The 13919-nt window shown below is 41.2% G+C and overlaps 1 protein-coding gene across 1 annotated transcript in view; it reads right to left on the bottom strand.

Moving 5' to 3' along the window:
* me1 (malic enzyme 1, NADP(+)-dependent, cytosolic) overlaps positions 1-13919 on the bottom strand; it is a 660804-nt gene that overhangs the window by 69508 nt on the left and 577377 nt on the right. The window contains exon 7 of the mRNA XM_039747586.1: positions 4005-4114. Coding sequence (XP_039603520.1) covers positions 4005-4114 — 110 coding nt within the window. The remainder of the gene's footprint in view (positions 1-4004; positions 4115-13919) is intronic.

The raw sequence follows: 13919 nt of genomic DNA, 5'->3' as shown, positions 1-13919 counted from the left end.
TGTGGGATCTGTTGTGCCCTATGACCGGGAGTACGTCACAGTCACGTGGCGGGAAGGAATGGCGTGCTCCGGGTGAAGTAAAGACTGATTGCCCTGACCCGGAAGGAATAGGGAACTGTGGACTGCTGGGACAGGAACACCTCCGGTCAGGGGCTATAAAGGACGTGCCTCAGTCCAGACACTGAGCTGTGCTGGGTGGGAGAGGAGCAAAGTGTCTGGGCGAGGAGGAGAGGTTATTGTGTGTTTATTATTAGTGGAAAGAGATTTGTGAGGAGTGTGGGAGGTGCTTGGTGCACTGCTAAAAATAATAAAAAGGTCGTGGACTATTACCTGGTGTCAGGAGTCGTACCTGAGGGTTCAAGGGTGCACTACTGCCCCCTACTGCCACACTGGCGTAGTCGGCAGGCTTCTCTGGCCGTCTGTTGGCAGAGGACCTGCATAAAAAACAAATTTTGTGTGGGCAGACAACCCTCGGTCGATTCCCCGTGTTCACGGAGGTGCACAACACCACCCGCTACCAAGAAAGCTGCAACAGTGCGTGCTATCCCGCTCTATAGGGCCATGGGAAAGAAAACTGGGAAAAAGAAGGTCAGTCCCAGCCACCTGCAGGGCATGACGGACGCCGAGATGTCCTGGACCCTCCTGACCGGGGCGAGGAAGACAAAGCGCTAATCCGGGCGAACGAGCCCGGTAGCGAAGAACTTCGACACGGACGGCTGTCGAGCGCGGACCCCTAGACAGTCCGGGTGCCGCCATCCGCTCTGAAGGCAGCTGGAGGTAAAACGCCCGACGTTTCGACTTTGTTTTTATCATGTTTTGCAGGCGCCGCCGAGAAACTTGCAGCGGTGCCGCGACTGACTACCTCGTGCTTCGGCAAAATGGCCGCGGCTCCCAGAAGGCAGGCCAGGGCGCTGGCGGCTACCGACAGCTCCAGTCAACAGACTGGTCACCCGCGGTGGATGTCGGGACGGTGGAGAGTACCCGGAGTCCTCCGACGAGGCCGGTCGTTCCCTAACGGGTCCGAGCCTCCTGGAAAGGGAGGGGAAGGCAGGCGAAGCGCCGCCGAAACAAGAAGCCACCGACAAAGAGGGACGGGTTGTGGCTGACGAGTCTGCCGGTAAAGGAAAAGGCAGATCGCAGCCGGCTTGTAGTAGCCAGCCGTCCCTCTGAGGACTCCAACTCCCAGGAGCCTCTGCGCGACCCAGCGAAACACGTGCCGGGAGGGGACGTGCTCATTGGTTCCCGGCCGGAGGGTAAGCAAAATGCGGAAGCGCTAACAACTCCGGCCGTAAACATTAACTGTTTGGATTTACAGGGGCTCGAGGAATACCTCGCGCCCCTAAGCAGTTTCTTACAGGAATATGCTGAACTAAAGGAACGTGTACTGGAATTGGGAGCGATGGCGGCAGCTCCGTTGAAAGCACTGAGGGAGTTCGCAGGCGCTGCGGGAAGCTCGGAGAGGATCGATGCGGGAGTACAGGTGAGTCCCTCCCGTGTCGTAGAGTAAGGGGACACAGTGCGATCGGGCACCGCTGAGAATGAGTAGCGCGTGTCAAAGCACTGTGTGCCCGACAAGAGACTGGGGCATGATGACCGAATGGTCGGGGACTGGAGCAAACAGCCCGGGGCATGCGCGCGTGGCGTGGCTTTCGGAGCAGTACAGCTCGAGGACCCGACCGGTCATAAATGCGGGGTAACGCCGGTGATGGGAGTGCCGGCGGAAGCGCCGCTCGTGCCGGTGCAGCTGACTGGTGCTGTTCATCGGAGCGAGACGGTGCTAATGAAGCCGGCTCCTAGTAAACGTAAGGAAACGGGTGTGCAGACAGTAAAGAGGCTCCCCTCTTTCCATGGAGAGCCTCAGGCTGAGCGCAAGCCCCAGATCAAGCGGGAGATCCCCAAAGGAAAGGTGGGTCTCCCGACATAATGGAGAGAAGGCTTGAGGGCAGCCAAGCGGCCGTAATGCCCTCCCTGGCAGGTGAAGGGGCGGAGACGACGCTGACGGAGTTCCCGAGGTGTTTTTGGTCCCGCAGAGGGAAGCAACCAGGAGGGCTTCGTCGGTGCTATAATTGCCGGCAACCGGGCCACGAGAGGCGCCATTGTCCCCGGAGAGACAGGAGGTACACCGTCCCCCCAAGGTTCGCTCGAGGACAGGGGCAACGCACTCAAGGCCCGGACGGCGCGTCCTCCTGGAGGAGGACGTCCCTCTCAGGGCGGACGCTCCGCCCAGAAGTCGCCGCTAAGGGGGAATTGTGGAAGACTGCCGGCTTCCCAGGCCGGTCCGCACCCCAGGCCGACAGGAGGAGCTCTCCGACACCAGGATCGTGCCCCGAGGTCCAGCAGGGCCTTATGGACTTTGTAGTGTTTATACACAGCCCTGCTGGATACCTTGGGGACCACCAGGAGTCGCTGTGGGAGGACTTGTGGGATCTGTTGTGCCCTATGACCCGGGAGTACGTCACAGTCACGTGACGGGAAGGAATGGCGTGCTCCCGGGGTGAAGTAAAAGACTGATTGCCCTGACCCGGAAGGAATAGGGAACTGTGGACTGCTGGGACAGGAACACCTCCGGTCAGGGGCTATAAAAGGACGGTGCCTCAGTCCAGACACTGAGCTGTGCTGGGTGGGAGAGGAGCAAAGTGTCTGGGCGAGGAGGAGAGGTTATTGTGTGTTTATTATTAGTGGAAAGAGATTTGTGAGGAGTGTGGGAGGTGCTTGGTGCACTGCGAAAAATAATAAAAAGGTCGTGGACTATTACCTGGTGTCAGGAGTCGTACCTGAGGGTTCAAGGGTGCACTACTGCCCCTACTGCCACAGGTGTTATATGAAACAGGAATAGATTATTTGTGTATTTACTACATTGATGTTAGGTTTAGTGACTGAGTTGGCATACAGCATATTTTATTTTTTAAACAAATGTCTATGTGTGAAAGTGTGTGTGTCTGTCTGTTTGGCTCAGAAGTGCGAGGCGGCCCGGAAGTGCGAGGCTACAATATGAAGCTCAAAGAGCAGGCAATGCAGCCCCAAGTTAACAAGTCGGAAGAAGAAGGAAGTACAAAGCTACAGCATGAAGCTGAAAAAAAGCGACTCCATCACCAAAGTGAAACTGCTGAGGAAAGACAAAGGAAAGAGAAACTCACTTAGCCACTGATAAACAAGGGGGCCGAGCACATCCGTAAAATGAAACCGCTGGCTCTGCATTTCAATTTTTTTTCTGACAATTTCAATAGTTTCAAGGAGCCTGGGCTTTTTACAGCACAGGCTTACATATCTAATATATTAATAAGTAAGAGACTTCCTATTATAAATAAATAAATACATACATACACAATGGTTTTGGTTTATTAAATAAACTACCTTCAGGCAGTTTACTTTCTGTGCTGTTGCTCAATGCACAGTTTAGTCTTATCTTAGTTTTTTTTGTTTGTTACTATAAATCACTGCCTGAAGTAGCCATTTATGTTTGAGCCTGCTTAATCCAGTTAAGGTTTGCAGAGGCCAGAGCTGAGCCCATCTTGGCAACAGAGTGGGCGCAGAGTGCAAACCACACCTAAAAGGAGTGTCACTCCATCCCAGTGTACACATCAGCACTCTTACAGGATAAGTTTAAAGTCAACTACATGGAATATAATTGATGAATTTCTTCAATGCAGTAATTTAATGAAATTACACAATAGTGCATTTTAAAAATATTTTACTTATACCTTATTCAAAGGTGGTTTTTAGTAAATTACTGAATCATTAGTATAGAATAAGTTTCCTCCAGGTACTCCGGTTTCCTCCCACAGTCCAAAGACATGCAGGTTAGGTGCATTGGTGATCCTAAATTGTCCCTAGTGTGTGCTTGGTGTGCATGCACGCCCTGCGGTGGGCAAGCACCCTGCCCAGGGTTTGTTTCCTGCCTTGCGCCCTGTGTTGGCTGGGATTGGCTCCAGCAGACCCCCGTGACCCTGTAGTTAGGATGTACCGGGTTGGATAATGGATGGATAGTATAGAATAAAATTTACCTTGGATATCATCATTGAAGGTGCAGTATTTGTTCCGGTATTTATTCAGAAGGCGGAAAGCATTTGTATTGGCAAAATCTTCAAACTGGATTAAGCATGTCATCCCATATCTGAGAAAATAGAACCAAGTAATGTGTTATTATCCTGAAAAAAAATCTAATCATGTAATATATATGGTTTTATGAAATAAGAAGCCACACATTACATAAGCGAATTAGCAAGGATGGTGTTTTTCAATCACTGTTACCATGGCTCTAGACACATTGTACTAAATTAGATATTTTTTATCAGCAGAAGTTTAAAGCTACATTACTGACTCAGTTTTGGGCATAAAATAATATTGTGAAGTACAAGAATACACAAAATGAGTTTCCTCTTTATGAAGATTATATTAATTACTTCAGTATGTGTAGGCATCTAAGCTGTGAAAAATGCACCTTGGGCTAAATAATTTGGGAGATTGCACTCAGTTCTAAATAGGTTTGTTACAGTTGCTGTGGGACATGTAAAACTCAACATTGTGTACATTTCAACAACAAAATAACTAAATTCATCCAGGTTACATCTATGGATTTGTCTGAACTTCAACCATTTATAGATTATACCCTGATGTATCCAATATTTATTTTTCTCATAGACCTAAATATAAATATCTCATTTACTATACATAAAGGAATAAAAATAAATAGCCCCAGGTCAGTAATTTTTTTGATTCACTTGTATTGCAGGAAATGAATTCATTGCAGCTATCCTATACATTTTTAAAATGTACTCTATTAAGTTTTTATATATTTGTGATAAGAATCTGGGAGATGTCATTAATGAAACTCTGTAAAATGAAAGAGCACATTAATACTTAGAATTATGATCAAAAGACCTAAAATATTAAAGGTAAGACCAGGAAATAAAGGTGCTTAAGGAGAAAAACAAGGCAAAGCTACTGATCCTATTCACCTAATTTTGCCAAAATAACATCAGGTTATCTGCTATCCTTTAATGAAAATTTACAAGTATGGATAAATATTTAGTATAGATAAGAATTTTTCATAAAGTACGAGGGCCATTCAAAAAGTTTCCGTACTCTCGTATTTTTGTTGGCGGGAGGAGTAGTAATTGGGCATTCAAAAGTTGGTATGACATTGGGAAAAATGCATTGCAAAGGACGGTAACTGTGTAGAAAGTGATGTAATTTGTTTTTGAAATTCTTAATAAATACAGTTAAAAAAAGCATGGAAACTTTTTGAACGTCTCTCATAAAATGTTTTTTTTCAAAACTCACTACGAACAATTTACATTCTAAGCACATTTAAAACATTAGTACAATTTTGATGAACACTGACCTTTTAGCCCAACAAGTTGGTCAATCCTTTTCACCTATTTTCTCTGAGTTTTGACAGTCTAAAAGTTCCACTATTCAACCCCACTACTTGGTAATTTATTCCACATATTTTTGCTTCTCTGTGTGAAGAAAACCTTTTTATTGTTTATTTGAAAGTCATGCAGTTTCTATCCGCAACCCCTTGTTCTCGTTGAAGCACTCACTTTAAATTCTGTTTCATAGGACTAGGTGTTTACATACCTAATTGCATACAGTACATGAGTCCTTCAGCTTAGATTCTATGGAATTGTCAAATGAGTGATGGCGTCTTTCTGGGTTATCAAGTGGGCAAACCCCCCCACACCTCCCCCCTCGTCCTCAGCGTTTCTCTAGAGGGTTCAGCTGTTAATCCCGGCATCCTGGCCTCACCTCCAAGACGCCATCTACCCAGTTGAGGCTCAGATGAAGTTCTTCCTCTTAAGCCACTGACTGCCCTTTTCAGCAGCTCTGGAGAAGCCCTCCAATGCTTGCCGGTGAGCCTGTCCACACACTCCCAACTCCTGGAGTAGCCTTGATGTTGATGTGGCAATAAACCCTCTGCAGCCTATCTCGACTGGTTAGACCTTAGCTTTCCAGCTGTGTTGTTGCACATCGGTGGTGAGATTGACATATCTCAGCTTCTTGCACTCGTAGGCCTCCTCCACTTCATCCTCCCATGGTACAGTAAGCTCAATGATGTAGACGAGCTGGAGTGATTCCGACCATAGCACAAGGTCAGGTCTGAGGTTGGTAGATTCAATCTACCAGCTAATTCCCTTCAAAGTTAAGAACACTTCTATCATGTCAACTCTTAATTTTCATTTGCTTAAATTGTGATGGGTGTACTCAATCTTTATTCACAGCTCAAACCTGACAGTCCTTTAACTGCTAAAGTCTCTCTTCTCTGGACTTTCTGGAGTTCTCTGTTGCCTTTTTGTAGCTAGGAGATTAAAACTGAATGCTGTGCCCCAAGTGATGTCTCACTAGTGTCTTACATAAGGTGTCTTTACTTGTACTCAAAATGTTGTGCTCTATAACCTAATATCCTATTAGCCATCTTGATCACTTCTGTCATAATGTAGAAAGTGAAAAGTCTACTACAAGGTCCTTCACCAAAGGTTTACTTTCAAGTTTCAATCCTCCCATTGCATATTCAAATCTAACCTTTTTACTTCTTTTGTGTAATACTTTATATGCACTTAAATTTAATCTGTCACAAATCTTTCTGCACCATTATGCAGTCCAGGTCCATCTGTAGTGACTTATCTGATTCTAGATTATCTGTCATTCAAACTAGTTTTCTGTCATCTTTGGGTTACACTGGAGTATAACCTGAAGAATGGCCCTGAGCTGAATCTAAAGCTTGCGTATTATAATCTGCTCAGTTAGCCAACAAAAGGTGTCATTTTGCTTTACTTCTCATTGTTATTAACCACCTAATGTCTCAGTCTGATAACAGCAAATGCCACCAACCTGACAAAATGATTATCTGACTAACCCGAAGTGTGTATGTTTAAAAGGAGCTTTAAATAGTGCATGCAAATTATGATATTCTGAATTATTTTGATATTCACAAATTCATGTGGCAATGAAACAATAAGTTTTACATTTTTATTACTGGTTTTAAGCAGTAATTATTTTTTAATTATGGACAGAAACTGTAAGCGAATAAATTTAGTACATGCAATCAATTAGTAATAAATTCCATGCTGAAATCTTACACAGCCAATAAAAAGCTCTCCATTTATTGTTACGGTGAGGGAGAAATTCCAAAAGAACACAAGGAATTTGACAAACAACATGCAACCATTCACTCCATCAAGTCCATTTGTTTTCCTAATAGCTAAACTGTCCCAATATCTCATTCAGATTATTCTTTAAGGTTATCAGGGTTTCTGCTTCAACTACATGTTTTGGTAGTTTATTTCAGAGTCCCACAACTCTTTGCGTAAAGAAGTGGTTCTTGGCTTCAGTCTTAAATGCACTTCCCCTTAATTTTCACTGATGTCCTTGAGCACGTGATTCACGGTTAAGCTGAAAGAAAGTTCTTGGATCTACTTTATCAATAGCTTTGGGAGTTTTAAATACCTGGATTAGGCCCTCATGCACTCTCCTCAGAATGCCTTTGAGGATTTAATTACCTGGATTAAGGCCCCACACAGTCTCCTCTGTTTGAGACTAAACAAGTTTAATTCTCTGTCAGATTAGGACATGTCCTGAAGTCCTGGGATACACTTGGTTGCTTTACTCTGCACAGCTTCAAGTGCTTCTGTTTCTTTCTTGTACTGTGGTGACCAGAACTGCACACAGTACTCCAGATGTGGTCTTACTAGTGCATTACTGTATATAGTTTGAGCGTAACATCTCTTGACTTAAATTCAACAGTTTGTATGAAATAGCCTAACATTTTATCTGTCTTTTTAATTGCTTCTGTATAGTACATTGCTTAATTGATGAAAATGTTGTGTCAACATAAACCCAAAAATCCTTTTCAGGGGTTGCTTACATCTCTGCCACACATGAAATTTAAGCTCAGAATTATATTGGTTTTTAATATATAATATCTTTCTTTCGAGCATTGTCCTTCCTTCTCCTGGCTCCAGCTCAACTGGGGGAACCGGGAATGCTTTCTTTATGTCAGACTTCCAGTGCACCCAGGAAGCACTTCAGGTGGAACCACTATAAAATATGGTAGTGTTCTTCTGACAGCTAAGTAAGCCAACAGAGCTGAACTACAAGTCCCATGCAATCCTTTGTTCTCCAAACTGGAGCCAGACCAGAGGAACGTTGATACCTGTTGTACTGGGGGAATGACAGTTCTTGGCAGGCAGCTTCCCTTGTCCATCCATTATATTTTCTTGCCGAATTGGGAAAGATCCTTCTGCACCATCCTTCCATAATGACCTCCTGATGGGCAAAGAAGTCATTCTCCACCCCAGTCAGGATGCCATTTCATCCATTACAGCTATTAAAGATGCTGATATCAAGACAATTAAATCTCTGAACTTTTTGATTGAAATTAAAGGCCTTCTAGTTTTTATTCCATACCAAACCACACAGTTGTTCATACATTAAAAATAATGTATTTAAAAAAATAGGTGAACATACAATAAATAAAAAAAAAATTAAGTGTTCATAAAAATTAAATGAGCACATGCACAAGAACTATCAATTTTGTTAAAGCCAACAAATATAATATCTTTGTGAAGATAAAGAAATCTCACCTTTAGTTTTATCTAATAGCAGTTCAGTAATTAACAGTTTAAGGACAAAAAATGGTGGTACTTCAGAGCATTATTAGAGGGCAGCAGTAGCTCAGTCAGTAGAGCGGGTGGTCCAGCAATCAGAGGGTCGCAGGTTCGCTCCCGGCATGAGAATGCAGCTGTTGTGTCCTACCTTGCCTGCTGGTGGTGGTCGGAAGGATTGGTGGCGCCAGTGTTCGGCAGCCTCACTTCTGTCAGTGTGCCCCAGGGCAGCTGTGGCTACATAGTAGCTTATCATCACCAGCGTATGAATGTGTGTGTGAATGGGTGAATGACTGTTGTGTTGTAAAGCGCCTAGGGGGGTTCTTGAACTCTAGTTAGGCGCTATATCAAATACAGGCCATTATTCCTGGGGGTAGAACACCAAAACAAAAGTTTGAGAACGCCTGATCTATAATATTATTTGTTGGAAAAAGATTATACTTTAAAAAGGGATTGTCACACATTACTTTGGTTGGAAAAAATAGACACACTGGTAGTTGAATTACTTGATGGCATTTGCCTTTGAAGTCATTTAATTTTTAAGTGCAGAACTGATATGGCAATGTTGATTTACATGATAATTTATCAAGATCTGATCACAATTTTATTGGGGTTTGATGGATGAAATCCATCATGAACTTATTACTGAATTATTTTTTACTTTGTATTATTCATTGTAATTCAACTTTTTTTATTAAAACAATATTTTACACTTTAAAGTTTAAAATGTTATAAAGGAGAGGAAAACAGGATTGTTGTTATAAACCATTTTTTTTTTGATTTGTTAAGTTTTATTTAAAATTTATAACTTTAAGTTGGCTTCTGTCTTGTTTGGGATGGGACTGCTTAGCAAAGGAGTTTAGCGGCCAAACCAAAGCATAGGGTGTGTCAAGGTTTAAGAACTGTACTTGCATCCGTGTTAGATTAAAGGGCATGACGGTAGTAAAATTGGAGCTTAAACTTTTCCATTACGGCTGATCAGGGTTTTTTAAGGTACCTAAAATTTGAGTTTTAACCTTAAAGTTTCTAAAAAGTATATAATGTAATGTACATGTTTTTAGTTTTTTTTTGTTTAATTATCTTCTGAAGCCCCTAAGATTTGAATGGTAAACTCCAATATGGAGTTTCAGGTACAAAGCAGGGGTTATTCAGAGGAGAAGAGAAGCCAAGGTAAATATGCAGTGTTGTGGTTACTGTGAATGTGGTAAGAGTTTTAATTAGTGATCACATTTATTTAAAGACTTTTTTGGAAATAAAAGGAATATTTCAGGAAGTGTGGTCTGGTGCTTAAGGCTTTGGACTTGGCACTTTAAACTTTGCAGTTGTGGGTTCTGTTTACTGTTAGCAAGTCTTTTCACCTGAAGGTTTCAAAAACAAATAAAATTTAACCAAATGTATCTGAAATGTTATACCTTGCCTTGGATAAGGATGTCAGCCAATTAATGAGTAATAATAATTTTAGCACTTTTGAGGTAAGGAAGAAAACTATACGTGTGTTTTATTATTAATGGGCAGTTAAGGATGACAGAAATAAAATGACTTGATTTATTTGAGGATCTCAGTTGGAGATTTTTAAATAGGTCCTAGAAAACACAGCAGCTGAAGTGTCAGCCAGGAGTGGACGTGTATTGAAGGTAAAAGGGAACCAGCACACTTTTAGAATAATTATCATTTATTATCATTTGATTTTCAAAAAGCCCTCCACTGCCTCAGTCATACACTCTGAAGGTGGTCATGTAGACATTATTTTTTGGAGATAAGTGCCCTGTAGAGCTCTGGGCCTATTAAATTCTTTCACCCAGAGTGTACCAAGCTGCATTAGAGGAAGGACAAGGTCAGCCTCAACATAAGCAATTTGAAATGCAGGAGTCTTCCACTAAAGATAATATCCAAGTAGTGAGTTATTATATATTGACCTCTTTAAATTCCTTCTGAATTATTCACTGTGTGAAATGTTAGAGATTCTATGCCTGAAAAAAAAAAACGCAATTGAAATTTAAACTTTTTCATTTTAAGCATGAAAGTAGTCTGCATCTCTCTTCATTACTGTAGTGAAGTGATTAAGCTACCATGCTGCCTTCTTTCTAAAATGTCACTTAAAACAATAATTTACATAAGGCTGATATATCCACACCTGTCCACTTGTGTTTTAACAAGTCCATCAGAAAAGAATTCAAGATTTAAGTGCTTTAATATATCACTCTCTTTGATAATACAAGATGTGTGACCTGTAGGGGGTAAAAGACAGCGCCAATCCTCAGACACAACCATACAGACAAAAGTACTGGGTTTAAGCAAACTGTTTTTAGTTTTGGCAAATACTTTTTACTGACTTCTTCACCCAGAAAACACAATACAAGTCTTTCTTTCTTTCTTTCTTTCTTTCCTGGCTCCAGCTGAACTGGGAGAACTGGGACTGCTTTCTTTATGTTAGACGTCCAGTGCTGGAACATTGCACCCAGGAAGCACTTTAAGTGGAACCACCATAAAATATGGGAGTGTTCTTCTGACAGTGACCTACTAAGTAATCCAACAAAGTTGAATCTACAAGTCCCATGCAGCCATATGTTGTCCAAACTGAAGTCAGACCAGAGGAGAACTGATAACTGTTGCACAGAGGGAATGACAGTTCTTGGCAGGCAGCTTCCCTTGTCCATATATATTATATTTTATTGCAGATTGGTAAAGATCCTTCTGTACCATCCTTCCATAATGACCTCCTTTGGTAAGAAGCCATTCTCCAGGATGCCAGTTCATCCATTATAGCTATTACAGATGCTAATATTAAAACAATTAAAAATCTCAACTTTTTGATTGAAATTAAAGGCCCTCTAGTTTTTATTCCATACCAAACCACACGATTGTTCATACATTAAAAATAATTTATTTAAAAAAGTAGGTGAACATAAGAAAAACAAAATGACCAAAAATGTAATAAAAAATAAAAACATTAAGTGTTCATAAAAAATAAACGAGCACATGCAGAAGAACTATCCATTTTGTTAAAGCCCCCAGATATAATATTTTTGTGAGGATAAAGAAATCTCACCTTTAGTTTTACAAAGTACCTAATAGCAGATCAGTGATTAACAATTTAAGGAGAATAAAATGGTGGTACTTCAGAGCATTATTCCTGAGTGTGGTACGCCAAGACAAAAGGTTGAGAACTATAATATTATTTGTTGAAGAAAGATTGCACTTCTGCATCATCCTTCCATAATGACCTCCTGGAGAAGGTAAGAAGCCATTCTCCACCCCATTCAGGATGCCAGTTCATCCATTACAGCTATTACAGATGCTAATATTAAAACAATAAAAACGCTCAACTTTTTGATTGTCACCTTTCTGTGATTCTTGGTGAACATTATTAAGTGTTATTCACTATGCATGCTTGACTCCAATGTTCAAAGAGATTTATCACTCCCACTACCAAGGAAAATTTGAAGAAATACAAACAAATCATATTTATTTTATACAGTGCCTTGCTATTGTGAGAACCATTAAAAGGCACTTCACACATACAGCTTTATTGTACCAATTGTTTACATACATTTGTACAGTTAGAGCGCAGGTTTGTTAAGCAACTATGGCTCAGAATTACATGATGAGTCGTAGATGGGATTGAACTGGCATCCTTATGGCTTAGAGTCCAGTACCTTAGCCACGAGGCCAAACTGTCTGCAAATGCACAAAACAGCTCCAAACTATGGTGCATTAAAAATTACTCATATACTCTACAAGGTTCGATTCTTTAAGAATCTGTAACGTGTTCAAAGAGCTGACATGATATCCTGTTATGTATTCTCATTTCCTTTGGAAAGCACCTGGCAGTGGCATAATCTCCTAAGGATTATACATAAAATAAAGATTGATTAACAGCATGAATGGGCAAATAAGTGACTGATTGATTTGTATAGTAAATGGGTCTGTGGCAGTTTGTTGCTATGTATGGTTTACAAAAAAATCTTCTGACAAATGATAGGATATACAAAACACACACACTGCCTGCAAAATAAAGATAAGAGAAGAATGTTAGTATGAGATCTGTGAGCGCTCCTAGATAAGTTGATGTAATTTGCTGAAGTTCTTTATTTTTCAGCATTGCACCAATTCACTTAAAATTCTTCTGAAATCCTTGGGATGTCAGTGCTGTTTTCTTTGTGTTTTCACGCACGCTTCATTTTTGTCATTTTAAGAATTACCTTTTTTTCTTTTGAATGGAGCCTTTTGAACATGTTATTAGTTTTATTTAAGAAAATGGATGTGATTGGCACAGAGAGGTGAATAACTGCTAGAGGCCCCAGGCTACATGCTGCGTGCGGCAGATGTGAGTCTTAGCAGGGAAAGCATCAAGAATAGGTACCAAATGAAGCAAGATAAACAGGCCTTTTGGAAACGGCCAGATGGTGTTAAAGTAAGTAAAAAAACAAGAGTCTTTAGGATCAGAGCTAGGGTGGAATTTTAAGCTTTGGGACAGAGTTGACACTTTTTTTTTCTTTTCTGAAAGTATGGAATGCCTCTCACAATACAATGGTGGCCAAAAACATTTGCGCTTCCACACGTTTTCTCCCTAAGATTATTATTATAATTCTTTACTGAGCGGAGTGAAAAAAAAAAGGAAACACATTTTCAATTTTCAGTACAGTTAAAAATTAAAGAAAATGAAAAGTGAGATTTTAAAATGGAAGATCACAGGCTTTTCACTCTGTGATACAAAATCATTATTGGCCAGACTGTATTTTGAAGGATGAGGAGGAACACTTTACTGTAGAGCTGTGCATATTAAAGGATATACTGTGTTGAATTCTGAAATGCAATCTAGCTTAGCAATTCAAACCAAAAATTAGGACGCACAACATTAATGCTTCTTTACATATTAATGTAACAACCTATAATGGCTTCACATTTGTATAAATGTTGTTAATTGATTTCCTGATTACCCTTGGACAAGTCTGACACGTTTCTACAGTAAAATAAAAAAAGGGGTTGTCTAAAGAAAGCTGTAATTTAGTTTAGAGTATTTAGATGGACTGTCAATCTGTCAGGTAATACCACAATAAAGTAAGAAATTACCAGGTGAGTGGCAAATCAAGAGTCACAGGGGTCGTGTGCATGTCAGTTTTTAGAAAGTCAAACACCACCATTCCATCAGTTTTGTGAACCCAGTTTTTCCAGTGTAGGGTAATGGGGAGTATGGGTTTTGTAGCACTGGGCACAAGATATGAACTAGCTCCTGATGTGTAGCCAGTGCATCACAGAACACACTTATTGAGTCACACATTCATTCTAATTATGCAAATCTTAACGTAAGAG

Source organism: Polypterus senegalus, chromosome 3 (assembly GCF_016835505.1).
Source record: "Polypterus senegalus isolate Bchr_013 chromosome 3, ASM1683550v1, whole genome shotgun sequence".
Lineage (NCBI taxonomy): Eukaryota > Metazoa > Chordata > Cladistia > Polypteriformes > Polypteridae > Polypterus > Polypterus senegalus.
This window is presented reverse-complemented; position numbering and strand designations above follow the sequence as displayed.